Genomic DNA, 14,301 nt, shown 5'->3' with positions numbered 1-14,301 from the left:
GAGAGAGAGAGAGAGAGAGAGAGAGAAAGAAAGAAAGAAAGAAAGAAAGAAAGAAAGAAAGAAAGAAAGAAAGAAAGAAAGAAAGGACTAGAATAGGTTCTTTAAAAGGAAGCTATTGAATGGTCACAGTTTGGGCTAGAGGACAGCTCAGTAGAAGAGTGTCTGCTAGCCATTAATGGGCCTTGGGTTCAGTCCCGAGCTCTGCCAATAATAACAATAGCGGCCAAAGGTGAAGAGAGATTTTAAGATTGGACAAAAACATTCATTCGATTTAAAAGATGAAAGAGAAATAAATTAAAACAATAATTCTATATAATTACAAAAACTTAAAATTAGGGACCTTTTGCAGAGCTGGAAATAGGCAACTTGCATACAGCTGAGGAAATGCCCCACTTTGTGAGGGAGTCCATTAAATGAATCCTGTTTGTATATAAGCTATGACTATAATAAGTCACTTAAGTGACAGGTAAGGAGGTTTAGTAGGCCCTGGAGACCATGGGAATGCAGGCTAATAGATGTCTTCCGTGTTTTCAGAAAGACATCCATCCACTGGCCCCATCAGCAGATACATCCCTTGGTTAAGATGGGGACTTCCTGCTCACCTTCCTCCCCAGTCCTATCCCAGGATCATTCACTGCAAGGTGTAGTTTGCCTATTACCTACACCAACCTGAGAGTCCCTTGAGGCCTTGAGAGCATATTTCTGTTGTCCTTGAAGTCCCTACCTAGTACCTGGCCAAAGGAGGAACATTCAGTTCAGTAAGGAACTTGGTCATTGACCCAATAGGGTAAAGTTGTATTGGCTAGTAATAGAAAGTAAAGAATTGGGAGTTGCTGTTATTGTGAATTCTCTTTTGATAACCTCAGTATCATTTAATTCCACTAGCCATGATGTGGTTTGGAGAACCAGAGATTCATAGGGACATTGGTGACTACTTTTTTTTCTACATGTTCTCTTTCCAAATCTTTCAATAAGGGAACAAAATTGAATTTGTGCTATTTTACAGGGGGCTATTGTTATTATTCTTTGGGGCTCTTGTTTGTTTTGGCTTTTGTTTGTTGCTACACTGAGCAAGGTAAAAAAAATCCAAAGAGGAGGATTGTGTCCTTACATCTTTAGGAATTCCAGGGACAATGGGAGCTAATTCCTACCTTGTATCTTTTTATCCCATTTGATATCTCCTTAACATTTCTGGTGAAAATCTCAATAGCCTGATAGGCATAAATTTTCCAAAATTTATAAGTACCAGTAGTTATTTCCCAACAATAAGAAGTTAAACTGGCATATCTGTGCCATGGATTATACAACTAAGCAATGAAGGAGAAACTGGATGACTACAGAGACGTATGCTAGGGTTCAAAAATAAAGACGAGCCAATCTCCAAAGATCGTATGCTATGTGATTTCATTTAGCTAGCCTCCCTAAAACAGCAAAATTAGAGAAGTGGAGAACAAGTTGGTGGTTGTCAGGGATTAGAAAAGAGCAGAATGAGATGCAAATGAATGGGTCTAAGGCATCATGACAATGCCTTGTAGGGATGGATGTTTTGTAGCTTATTGTACCTATGTCACCATCCTGACTGATATCTACTAAGGTTTTTTCCAGATGGTATTTTCACAGAACCTTGAATCTTTGTGTCATTTTTTTTACAAGTACATTACATCTATAACTGTCTCAAAATAATGACAGATTTTTAAAATAGTCACAGTAGTTTTCATGTGGAATGACACATGATTTGTGATTCAAACACCAAAACTTTATTGTAACTAAATAGCACTACAAGCGTAAGTAGCTTATGCAGCAATTTGTTTTTGCTGTTGTAGAAACCTTGGAATATATGAACAAATCAGGATAAACTATGTAGGAAAATGATAGCTACTGTTAGACTTCTGCTGTACTTAGATCTATTTTTTTCCACTGTGTGAGTGTATATGTCATAATCATTGTCTATTAAATTTATCTTCCATTTATAAGATAAACATCCTTGTACAGAATCCTTCTATTTTTCTCTTAGGGTAGATTTTTGCAAATGAAATTAGCACATTGAAACACATAGACATTTAAGGGTTCTGGTATATGTTGCCTGATTACCTTCTGGGGAAATAACCCTGATTTACATTCTCACCAATAAGCACGTTGTAATATTAGGGTAGGATCTGAGAAGAAGAAGAACTAGAAAGAGTTCCTAAAGACCATTTTCTTTTTGTCTGAATCAGGGTTGTTCATACTGAATACTGACATTTTGGGTCAGATGACTCTACTGGAGAATATTCAGTACCATCCCTCACCTCTACTACTACAGGCCACCCTCTCTTCCTGCTGTTGTCACAACCCAGAGTTGCCCCAGACACTAAGAAATATCTCCTAGGACAGCAAAATCAAACCCTCCCACGCAGTCAAGGACCACTGATCCAAAGACTTAGCTATGAATGAAGCACTTATTTTCAGACTTCCTTGGTATATACAAATGTGTTCAGGCCTCTTGGGATTCTTTTCTTATGGAGTGTATATTTGCATATTGTGTGTAGTGGAAAACAGATTGGTTCTTTAAGGCTGTGTAAATGACTTTAATAATGTTCATGTGTATGTTTCACTGATACCTGCCTACTGTGCTGAGCATGAGGAAATGTGTGGAAACTGAGAACACTTCCATTCTCTATTCCCTACAAAAGAACTTTCTTTAACATATCCATATCCTGTGGTATTTGGATGTGTCCAATGTGCACATGTCTGTTCATCTACCAGCCCTTTGTCATTGAGTCTGTATAAGGATCTGAGACAGTGATTTTGCTTCTCTTGATTCCATATGTAAAATTTCAAAAAAGGAATAAATAGACTGAGGTCTTTGCTAACTAAAACTAAAAAAGCCTCCAAGGTTATATTAAGTATCAAGAGCTCTTAGTTGATGGTCTGTGACTCTTATCCATAGTTTCTTATACTGTCAGTACTTAATAAAATGTGTTTATAATATTGCAAAAAGCCTTAGGATCCTGATACCTTTACTGTCTAGCTGATGTATAACTTGCTGCACCCAGATCATCTATTATAGTAGCCCAGTTCTGTTGACAGAGTGCTTTAATTTTTTTTTTAAAAAAAGTTTATTTTATGTATGTGAGTACACTGTAGCTGTCCTCAGACACACCAGAAGAGGGCATCAGATCCCATTACAGATGGTTGTGAGCCACCATGTAGGTGCTGGGAATTCAACTCAGGTCCTCTGGAAGAGCAGACAGTGCTCTTCTGCTGAGCCATCTCTCCAGCCCAAGTGCTTTAACTTAAACATGCAAGATTAAGTTCACTTTAAAAGCAAAAGGCAGAAATACTTTGTTGAGGACATAAACACAAGGTATTCTGCCCTTAAATGACATGAAGCATTTGGGCTTCTCCTTCATAAAAACACAAGCCTTCTCAGTTCTGATGCTCATTGTTACTAAGTGTAAGCTTAGGGTTTGAAAGGTTAATGTAACATTGACTATGCACTAGCAGTTTCTTTTCCATTTGTCTCCTCAGGAGCCGTCTCTCAGGTACTGGACAGCCTGGAAGAGATTCACGCACTTACAGACTGCAGTGAAAAGGACCTAGATTTTCTACACAGTGTTTTCCAGGATCAACATCTTCACACACTGCTGGATGTAAGTCTTGGTTTTTTTTTATTTTTCTTGTTTGAAGAACATTTAGTATTTAGCAGATCTCTTTACAGGGATTCCCAGATCTTACATCGTAGTACTGCCTTTTCAACTTCTTTGTATCTGTGAAAATGGGGAAAACCATCTAGTACAGGTTCCAAACTAAAATAATCATATGTGCAGTACAAATGCAGTATACCCTAACCAACCACAATGGGGAAATTGTGTGTACTTGTAATTTGTGCATGCAAGTGATGAGCAAGATTGTTACAGAGTGTAGCACAACCCTAAGTTACCAAGATATTTTTTTCTACTATAACAAATTATTAATCTTAACAGTGATTTCTCTCTATTGCCTTAAAACATTATTTCTCAGTCATGCATACAGAAGTGATAAAAAACTAAGAGGATACTGTGCAGTGTATCTACACAATACATATTTAATATCACTGGGACACCGGCATTTTTGCAAATTTGCTATCTTCAAATATAAAAGGATGTTTCATTATTAAATTTGGCAGCAGATTAGGACCCAAATAACAACAAAAAAAGCCCAGAAGCGTAACCAGATGTGGTGGCACATGCCTCCCAGCACTGAGAATATAGAGGCAGGCAGATCTCTGAGTTTGTGACCATCCTGGTTTACATAGAAAGTTATAGGACAGCCAAGACTACATAGTGAGACCCTGTCTCAAGAAAAGAATAGAAACAGAAACTGACCATTCGTGTCTGTCTTCAGTATACTCTCTGAAAGCATAGTTGATTTCTACAGTGAAAATCTTGTGTGGTTCTGGTGGTAATAGTGCATTTCAGTTGGTGTGCAGAAAATTCTTTCCCTTAAAAAGAGAACATAACTTCTTTGGGAGACCTAGAACTGTTTGGTACTTCTTGATTCACCCACTGTTGATGCAGATTGCACTAAGGCAAAACAGGATGTGCAATAAAACATTCTGCTAGGTAATACGGGGCAGGAAAGGAAAAGGGGGCTTGAACTGTCTGGTTATTTGATGACTAAATAAGTGTGAGGTTCAGGTGGGCATTGTTAACAGTACTAAGGTGTCCTGACGAGAAGGAACTTTTGAGATTTATTTAATACCATTTCTCAAGAGCAGATCTTTTAGTTTGAAATCCTGTAAAGCCCTTGAGAAACACTAGGGAAAGCTAGCTTAAAATGTTGCATCATGTTTCAACCTCATGCTGTATAATTATAGTTATTGAATGGGGGCTTCTCTTCATAAACTTGGTCAACTCAAATTATATCAGATTTACTTAGTTACTTTAGCTTTGGAGGTGGGTACATATTTATGAGGCTGTATGGGTACATGTGCACATACATGCTTGTAGACGCCGGAGATTGACATGGAACGTCTTCTTTGGTCATTCTCTACCTTGTTTTTTGAGACAGGATCTCTCACTAAACCTGCAGCTTTTGATTGTTCTGGGCTGACTGGCCAATGATCTCTAAGGACCACCCCACCCATAGCATTGAAGTTACAGACACAATGCTGAGCCCAGCTCTTTTTTTTTAAATGTGAAAATGTTTTTATTAGATATTTTCTTTAATTACATTTCAAATGTTATCCCCTTTCCTAGTTTCCCCTCCAAAACTCCCCTATCCTTTCCTCCCTCCCCCCTGTCCCAAACCCACCCACTCCTGCTACCTGGCCCAGGCATTCCCCTATACTGGGGCATAGAACCTTCACAGGACCAAGGACCTCTCCTCCCATTGATGACCGAGTAGGCCGTCCTCAGTTACATATGCAGCTGGAGCCATGAGTCCCTCCATGTGTTTTCTTTGATTGGTGGTTTAGTTCCAGGGAGCTCTGGGGTTACTGGTTAGTTCATATTGATGTTCCTCCTAGAGGGTACAAACCCTTTCAGCTACTTGGGTACTTGCTCTAGCTCCTTCAGGATCCTTGGGGATCCTGGGCTCCATCTAATGGATGACTGTGAGCATCCAGTTCTGTACTAGTCAGGCACTGAGCCCAGCTCTTTATGTGGATTCTGGGGCTCTGAAATCAAGCCCTAATGCTTATTACATGGTGCACACTTCACTCACAGATCATCTACCTCTCCCCTGGTTTGTTTATATATCAACTCACTAACTATTATAACAAACAGTTCTAAATTATGGGTATAGGAGCTGGAAAGAGAGCACAGCTGGTTATCCAGAGGACCCAAGTACAATTTCCACCACCCACATTAGACAGCTCACAACTGCCTGTAACTCTAAGAGATCCAACATCCTCTTTTGGCTTCTATAGGCAATCCTATATGCATTTGCACATAATTAAAAGTAGTGTGGAGTTGGTAAGGTGGCTCGGCATGTGAAGGTGATTGCTGCCAAGATTGATGACCTGAGTTCAATCACTGGAGATAATGAACTCTTTTTTAAAAAATTATATTTGTAATTCATTTTACACTCCATATTTTATTGTCCCTACCCCCATCCACCCTCTGACTGCTCCACATCCCACATCTCCTCCCCACCCCACCCTGTCTCCATGTAGATAACCCCACCTCCCACCCCCCACCGTACCTGACCTCTAAACTCCCTGGGGCCTCCAGTCTCTTGAGGGTTAGGTGCATCATCTCTGAATGAACACAGACCTGGAAGTCCTCTACTGTATGTGTGTTGGGAGCCTCATATTAGCTGGTGCATGCTGTCTGTTTGGTGGTCCAGTGTTTGAGTGATCTCAGGGGTCCAGATTAATTGAGACTGCTGGTCCTCCTATGCGGTCACCCTCCTCCTCAGCTTCTTTCAGCTTTCCCTAATTCAACCACAGGATTCAGCTGCTTCTGTCCATTGGTTGAATGCAAATATCTGCATCTGACTCTTTCAGCTGCTTGTTGGGTCTTTCAGAGGGTAGCCATGCTAGGTCCCTTTTTGTGAGCGCTCCATAGCCTCAGTAATAGTGTCAGGCCTTGGGACTCCCCTTGAGCTGGATTCCATTTTGTACCTGTCACTGGACCTTCTTTTCCTCAGGCTCCTCTCCATTTCCATCCCTGTAATTCTTTCAGACAGGAACAATTATGGGTCAGAGATGTGACTGTGGGATGGCAACCCCATCCCTCACTTGATGTCCTGTCTTCCTGCTGGAGGTGGCCTCTATAAGTTCCCTTTCCCTACTGTTTCATCTAAGGTCCCTCCTTTTGAGTCCTGGGAGTCTCTCACCTCCCAGGTCTCTGGTGCATTCTAAGGGGTCCCCCCAACCTCCTATTTCCTGAGGTTGCCTGTTTAAATTCTTTCTGCTGGCCCTCAGGACTTCAGTCCTTTTCCCTCACCCAATACCATATCAGGCTTCCCTCTCCCCCAACTCCCCACCCCGTCCACTTTTCCTCTCGGGTCCTTCCCTCCTTCCCTGCTTTTGATTGTTTTCTTCTCTCTCTCAAGTGGGACTGAGCCATCCTCACTTGGGCACTTCAGCTTGTTGACCTTTTTGAGTTCTGTGGGTTTTGTCCTGGGTTCTGTACATTTTTGGCTAATGTCCACTTATTAGTGAATACATACCATGCATGTCCTTTTGGTTCTGAGTTACCTCACTCAGGATGATATCATTGTCTTTGACCTCTGACTTTAGAAGGTAAGAGACCTAGAAAATACAGTTTAGACACAGGAATAGAATCGACACGTAACTCCGTGGTAGAACATTTGTTTAGTATGTACAAGATCCTTGGTTTGATCCTCAGCACTCAGGAGACTGGGGCAGGAAGAAGGCAGCCTGGTGTGCATAGCGACAATGTTTCAAAAATAAAAGGTCAGTGAAATGGCTCAGTGGGTAAAAGCACCTGCTACCAAACCTCATGTCCAAAGTCCACAGAAGTATTCTCCAAAACTTAATCCACAAAATTACCACCTGACCTCCACATACATGCTATAGCATGTGCCCCCAACATCTCTCTTTCTCTCTTTCTCTCTTTCTCTCTCTCTCTCTCTCTCTCTCTCTCTCTCTCTCTCACACACACACACACACACACACACTCCACACTCACACTAATAGTAGTAGTAGTTGTTGTTGCTGTTGTTGATATAAATATATTCAAATTTTTTAAAAAGTATAGATGAATAGCTCTTGGGAAGAAACTTAAGGTTTTGCCCATCCGTTTCTTCTCCTTCTCCTTCTCCACACCCCATGCTTGGTATGGATTGTTTGGTTTGACAGGGTCCTCAACAGTGACAACCACTGACAGAACTGGTTTAGGTTGCTGAGTCCCAAGAAACTGTTATATGTTATTCTTAGTAAATCAGTAACACTCAAAATATGTAAGTGTGAGACTGGAAGCTTTAAACTGACAAAACACATAGGAATAAGTTCCTAAGGATGACTGAAGAGCATCTGAGGTCTTGGTTTGCCCTCATCATGGCTTTAAATTTAAGCAAGTTTAGTTTTCAAGAGGACATTGTTAGAACTTAAAGAGAACACAATTTCCATCGTGTTGAAATGCCTGTCATTTGCAGCCACGTTAGTGAGCCTAGAAAGCATTATGATTAGTGTAATAATCCAGACACAGAAAGGCAGCTGCAACGTGATGTCACTCAGATGTGGGATCTAGCACTGCTCTCACAGAAAGTAAGGAGAAAGAATAGTCATTATGAGCAGCTGGGCATGCTGGTGGTGGGAGGGTGAGGAGAGGATGCCCAGTGGTCCAGAGGTGCTACAAAGAATGTGATCTGGTGATCTCTTGCACAGTAGGATAGCTTTGGTTAACAAGATTGTATTGAATATTTCCAAAAAGCTACAAAAGAGGATTTTAAGTATTCTTACCACAAAAAAATGCTAAAGATACGAGATGAAAGATATACTAAATACCTTGATTTGATTGCTACCCAACATCTACATATTAACACATCACACCACTCTCTACAAATAATGGTATTATATGTAGATGTAGAAAGGAGAAAATCATATCCATCTCTCTATACCACACATTGATAACTAAGCTTCAAAACTTCACTCACTGTCTATCATACCTTTGACTGCTAGCATGTACTGCCATTTCAGTAGTAAATATGATGCCCCCACATAATTAATATGATTTTGTAGGAAATCTTACGCTTGTTCTCTAAAACTGTAACCAGTAAATGAATTACTAAAACCAGAAGGCTAATGCTGGGAGTAGTTTAATTTAAATGTTGATTTATACATCAACTGTCAGATAGATGAAGTACTGTTTTATTTTTTTTCTCCTGCTTCTTCATTATTATTATTATTCCTGGCACTATTACTGAGGCTATGGAGTGCTTACGAAAAGGGACCTATCATGACTGCCTTCTGAAAGGCCCAACAAGCAGCTGAAAGAGTCATATGCAGATATTACACCCAACCAATGGACAGAAGCAGTTGAATCCTGTTGTTGAATTAGGGAAGACTGAAAGAAGCTTAGGAGAAGGTCGACCATGTAGGAGGACCAGCAGTCTCAATCATTCTGGACCCCTGAAATCACTCAAACACTGGACCACCAAACAGACAGCATACACCAGCTGATATGAGGCCCCCAACACACATACAGTAGAGGACTTCCTGGTCTGTGCTCATTCAGAGATGATGCACCTAACCCTCTAGAGACTGAGACCCCAGAGAATTTAGAGGTCAGGTGGGGTGGGTGAGGAGGAGGTATGGGATGTGGAACAATCGGAGGGTAGATGGGGGGAATAAAATATGTAGTGTAAGATAATTAATTAATTAAAAATAATAAAAGAATTCTAACGCAATCAGAAGAAGAAGGAGGAGGAGGAGGAGGGGAAGGAGAAGTAGGAAAGAAAGAAAGAAAGAAAGAAAGAAAGAAAGAAAGAAAGAAAGAAAGAAAGAAAGAAAGAAAGAAAAAAGAACCAGATAAATGAAGAGGTGTATTTATTGGTAAAAAACAGCACTTTCCCATATTAATCTATACTGTTCATATCAATATTTAAACAGTATTTATTTGTAGAAGTTGATACAATGGGACCTGAGGGAGTGGTAGCTTTGCCTAGTATACACAAGGCTGAGTTCCATCTCCAGCATTGGGGAAAGAAACAGTAAAGAACTAGAAATTGATGTGGTGATCCTGAAATTTATATAGAAATGTCAAAAAGATGACAAAGAATGATAACATAAGAGAACTGACTTCAAAACTTACCATAAAGCTACAAAAAAAAAATTGGTGTAAGTATAGATATATAGACTAATGGAACAAAAATTTTTAGAAATAAATTCTCACATTTATAACTAAGATGTCACAGAAGATGTCAAGGCAAATAAATGACAAAGGAATAGTCTTTAGATGGGACCACCATTATTGGGCTTCCATAGGGAAAAACATGAACTTGGACTCTTACACCACATACAAAAATTATCTCAGAATGAACCATATCTCAAAGCGCTGTTGGGGAATCAATCATGGGATAACATATGTGTTAGGCAAGTGCTTTGCCACTAAGGTACCTCAGTAGTGGCATGGCCCCTAAAACTTTGAAAATACACACACATATGAGTAAACACAAGGGAATTGGGAGAAATGTTCTAAAACTGGATTGAGATAATAATTATGTAACTATTAGTTAAGGTTTTCTACAGTAACAGAACTGAGAGAGTGAATACATACTACAAAGGGGCTTACACAATGCAGTGCAGATACCCAACATTGAGAATACCCAGTCCATGAGGTTGAATACCTCAGCAATTCCAATATTATACTCAAGGACTAGAGGATTCCTAGACAGCTGCTGGTCTTCAATCTATGTTGGAAGAAGCAGGATTCCAGTGTCAGCAAAATATGTCCAAAGCAGCATCAGCAACAAGATGCATTTGCCAGCAAGGAACAAAGGCAGGCAGGCAGGCGGGCATAAAGCAGCACTGCTTTTTCCTTACACTACTTTCCCCTAGACTGTGAGGTGCTGCCTACTCTAGGAGAAGGTCTTTCCTCTTGTTAACCATCCAGGAAGTGAGGTCATCAGGCAACTTTACCCACTTAGATACCTCGGTAATCCAGTATCTGTCTTTTTATTACTAGCCTATTTTATTTAGCATCATGCTCCTTATAAGTCATCCATGTTGTAGCATGTATCAGAATTTCCTCTCTTTTTAAGGTTGAATAGTAGTCTATTTTGTGTGTGTATGTTGCATTTTTCTCTGCGCTCCTCCACTCTCCATGTTATGTGGTAAATGTGTAACAGGAAAAACCAGCTTCTCAAAAGGCCAGTCAGAGATTTCTACCTTGGTTCATTCTTCACATAATTGGGCTTTCTGGATCCCAAGTTGGTTCCTATATTCTTTCTCATTTTTAAAAGAATACACTATCTTCTCTGAGTGTGCTATGGATTACAGGGGTTTATTGTGACTCCTGTTTTGTGTTTTTTTTTTTTATGGATTGCATAAACCCGGATTTGAAATTCACTTTGCAATACTAAAGTAGATCCTTCAATACAAAATTCAAGTTCAAGCTATTCAGTATGAGCTGGGCCCTACCCAAGGATATGCTAAATTCCAGAGTAGGACTCTAATCACTGCTTTACTCCGGTCACTAGTTTCTGTGGTATAACATACATCTTCAGATGAAATACAAGTTTGGTTTAAGATTTCTAAAAGGTGTTTTGTTTAGTGATGCTATTCAAAGAAACAGAAGTACAATTTTCTAGTAATGCATGCAATGGAGAATCATCTGTATGACTAATATTTTAATGTCTCCTTTTTAACTATTCAAAATAAACTGGGAGCTCGAGAGTTGATACAGTGGTTAAGACGACTTACTATTCTCCTGAGGACCAGAGTTCAGTTCCTAGCACCTGTATCAAATAGCTCACAACCATCTGTAACACCAGCTCCAAGTGATCTCACATCATCTTCTGGACTCTGTGGATACCTGAACATATGTAGAATACACTCTGTCACATACAGAAAGAGATGAGAAAGAAAGGAGAAAAAGGGAGAGAGGGAGGAAGAAGAGAGAGAGGTTTTAATTAAATAGATTTGAAAATTCTGTAGTACATAAGTTTTTATGGAGAAAATGGTACTGATAGGACAGACAGATATTTACTCCATAAAAGAAAGATTACCCTGGTGGGTTGCGGGGGGATTATATACCTCAGCAAAATTGAAATTTACTTTATTTATTTACAATCCAGTCGTTTCACACCCCACCCCTCTCGGTCCCCTCTCCCAGAATTACTCATCCCATTTCCTCCTCCCCCTTGCCTCTGAGAGGGTGCTTCCCCCCACCAGACCTTCCCCTTCCCTGGGGCCTCAAGTCTCTCAAGGATTAAGTGCATCTTCTCACACTGAAGCCAGTCCAGGCAAACTTCTGCTATATTTGTGCCAGGAGCTTCGGACCAGCCCGTGTATGCTCCTGGTTGGCATCTCAGTCTCTGGGAACTTCCTGGGGTCTGGATTAGTTGAGACTGCTGGTCTTCCTATGGGATCACACTCCCTTTCAGCTTCTTCAATCTTTCCCCTAATTCAACCATAGGGGTCCCCAACTTCAGTTCCCTGGTTGGCTGTGAGTATCTGCATCTGTCTCAGTCAGCTGCTGGTAGAGCCTCTCAGGACAGCCATGCTAGGCTCCTGTCTGCAAGCACAACATGGCATCAGTAATAGTGTCAGGGTTTGGTGCCCACCTGTGGGATGGATCCCAAGTTAGGCCGGTTATTATACTGCCTTTCCTTCAGTCTCTGCTCCATTTTTGTCCCTGCAGTTCTTTTAGACAGGAACAGTTCATCATGAATGTTGCAGGCAAATGGATGGAACTAGAAAATATCATCCTGAGTGAGGTAACTCAGACCCAAAAGGACATGCATGGTATATCCTCACTGATAAGTGGATATTAGCCAAAAAGTACAAAATACCTAAGATACAACCCACAGACCATAAGAAGTGTAGCAAACAGAAAGGCCCAAGTGAGGACACTTCAATCCCACTTAGAACAGGGAAGGAAATAATCATGGGAGGCAGAGGGAGGGAGGGACCTGAGTGGGAGAGGGAAGGGGGAGGACAAAGGCAGGAACAGGATCAGGTATGGGGGGACAGGAGAGAAGCCCAGGGGCCAAGAGAATGAATGAAGATAAGCAACCTCCAAGGTTGGGGGTGGGAGATGGGGGTACCCTCTAGAATGTATAGGAGACCCAGGAGGTGAGACACTCTTAAGAGCTCAATGGGGGTGCCCTTAGCCAAAATGCCCAACATTGGGGAGAGGGAACTCAAAGAGTTCACCTCCAGTAGGTAGACAGGGCCTCAAGGGGGAGGGACAGGGTTACTAACCCACAGTCAAAATTTCTGACCCAAAACTCACCATGGCGGTTTTTATATCATTCTGTAAATCATGGAATCACAATGATGCATAATCATTCTTAGATATGTAAAAACATTTTTCTTCCAGTTTATAAATTTATAGTTCCTCAATTTTTTAAAAAATACCATTTTAAGTTGTACAGTATTCCTTTCAGACTTGCATAGACTATCTTTGCACTATCTCATTTTTAATGTCTGAAAGGGACTTTCATTTTTGGTTTTGTTTATATTAAAGAGTTGGGTTTCCCCAGGCTATCTAGGAACTATGCGGTTCAAACTTCCTGGGTAGGTGTTTAAGCTGAAGATCTCAAGTTGGTATGTTAATTTGGGCAGGAAAATATAGTTTAGATCTCAGAAACTTTTCTCCAATTTACAACTTCAGAAAATCATCTTCAAAGTGATAACTGCTTGTCAGTTCCCTACATATTAGTATTAAGTCACCTGCCTTTCCCTAACATTTTACTGGATTTCAAATATATTATATGTGAAAAAAATATCCTTTTGCCTAGCACTTCTCAGTTCACTAAGGCGTGATATTGAAACTTGGTTCCTGTTCCTTGAGCCTGTGAAGGGAGTCCCTGACAGGCTGTCTCATCTCATGACTGCCATTTCATGCAGTCTTTCTCACTACAGTTGCGGGCATATTTCATTATTTGGGAGCTAAAAATGAACCTGAATTTTTTTCCAACAGAAAGTTGTTTCAGTGTCTTTAAAGTAAGTAGTTGCTAATGAACTTAACTGTTCTTTGAAGCTCTAGAAGGAAGCCCTTCATTTTCTGATCTATACTTAGAGTCTTGTTCCAAAAGTTACAATCTTGTCTCAAGTGGTATATATTCTTGTCCTTTATAAGGTTTTCTCTGTGGAAAAGAAAAGGTTGATGAGCTACACAACCCAGGGATAGTTATTTCATAGTATTTTCCCACTAATTTTAATTATAGAATATTTAAAATAGATATGGAGCAAATACCTAAATGTGGAATATGTGATAAATAAACAATGAGCAATTATTTCTATTTGAGGACTAAGAAATCAAGAGTGAAGTGTAATGCTGTGTTAAAATAGAAGCTTCCTTTAATGCTTTACAAGTAACTTAAAAGTGATTGATTTCATGTCTGTTGGAAAGGACATGCTTAGGAGATAGGAACTGAGTATTACCACTGACTTTACTCGACTTTGTTTGCACCATCTGTAGAATACAGTTTCCCAATGGAGTTGCAGTGACTCCAAGACAGAGGTGAAGCGAGTCTGTGCAGCTGTGTGCGGTCAGATCTGACCCAGTGCCAAAGACTAGCAGGGAGCAGGTCTGTCTGGGAGTGACACAGTGTGAGACAGCCTGTTTCCCGTGCAGCTGTTCACATTTCCTTATTTTGCCTTGATTCTATGTGTGTGGTTTGTGTGTGTGTGTGTGTGTGTGT

At 40.4% G+C, this 14,301-nt stretch overlaps 1 protein-coding gene across 13 annotated transcripts in view; it reads left to right on the top strand.

Annotated features, from left to right (window-relative positions):
* Positions 1-14,301, top strand: part of Cask (calcium/calmodulin dependent serine protein kinase) — a 344,733-nt gene that overhangs the window by 263,963 nt on the left and 66,469 nt on the right. For all 13 annotated transcript variants that reach the window (XM_021188353.2, XM_021188350.2, XM_021188347.2 and 10 more), the window contains one exon: positions 3,511-3,632. In XM_021188353.2, the coding sequence (XP_021044012.1) occupies positions 3,511-3,632 (122 nt within the window). The remainder of the gene's footprint in view (positions 1-3,510; positions 3,633-14,301) is intronic.

This window comes from Mus pahari, chromosome X (assembly GCF_900095145.1).
Source record: "Mus pahari chromosome X, PAHARI_EIJ_v1.1, whole genome shotgun sequence".
NCBI classification, from domain to species: Eukaryota; Metazoa; Chordata; class Mammalia; order Rodentia; family Muridae; genus Mus; species Mus pahari.
Note: the sequence above shows the minus strand (reverse complement) of the source record. Positions and strands in the feature narration are given on the sequence as shown.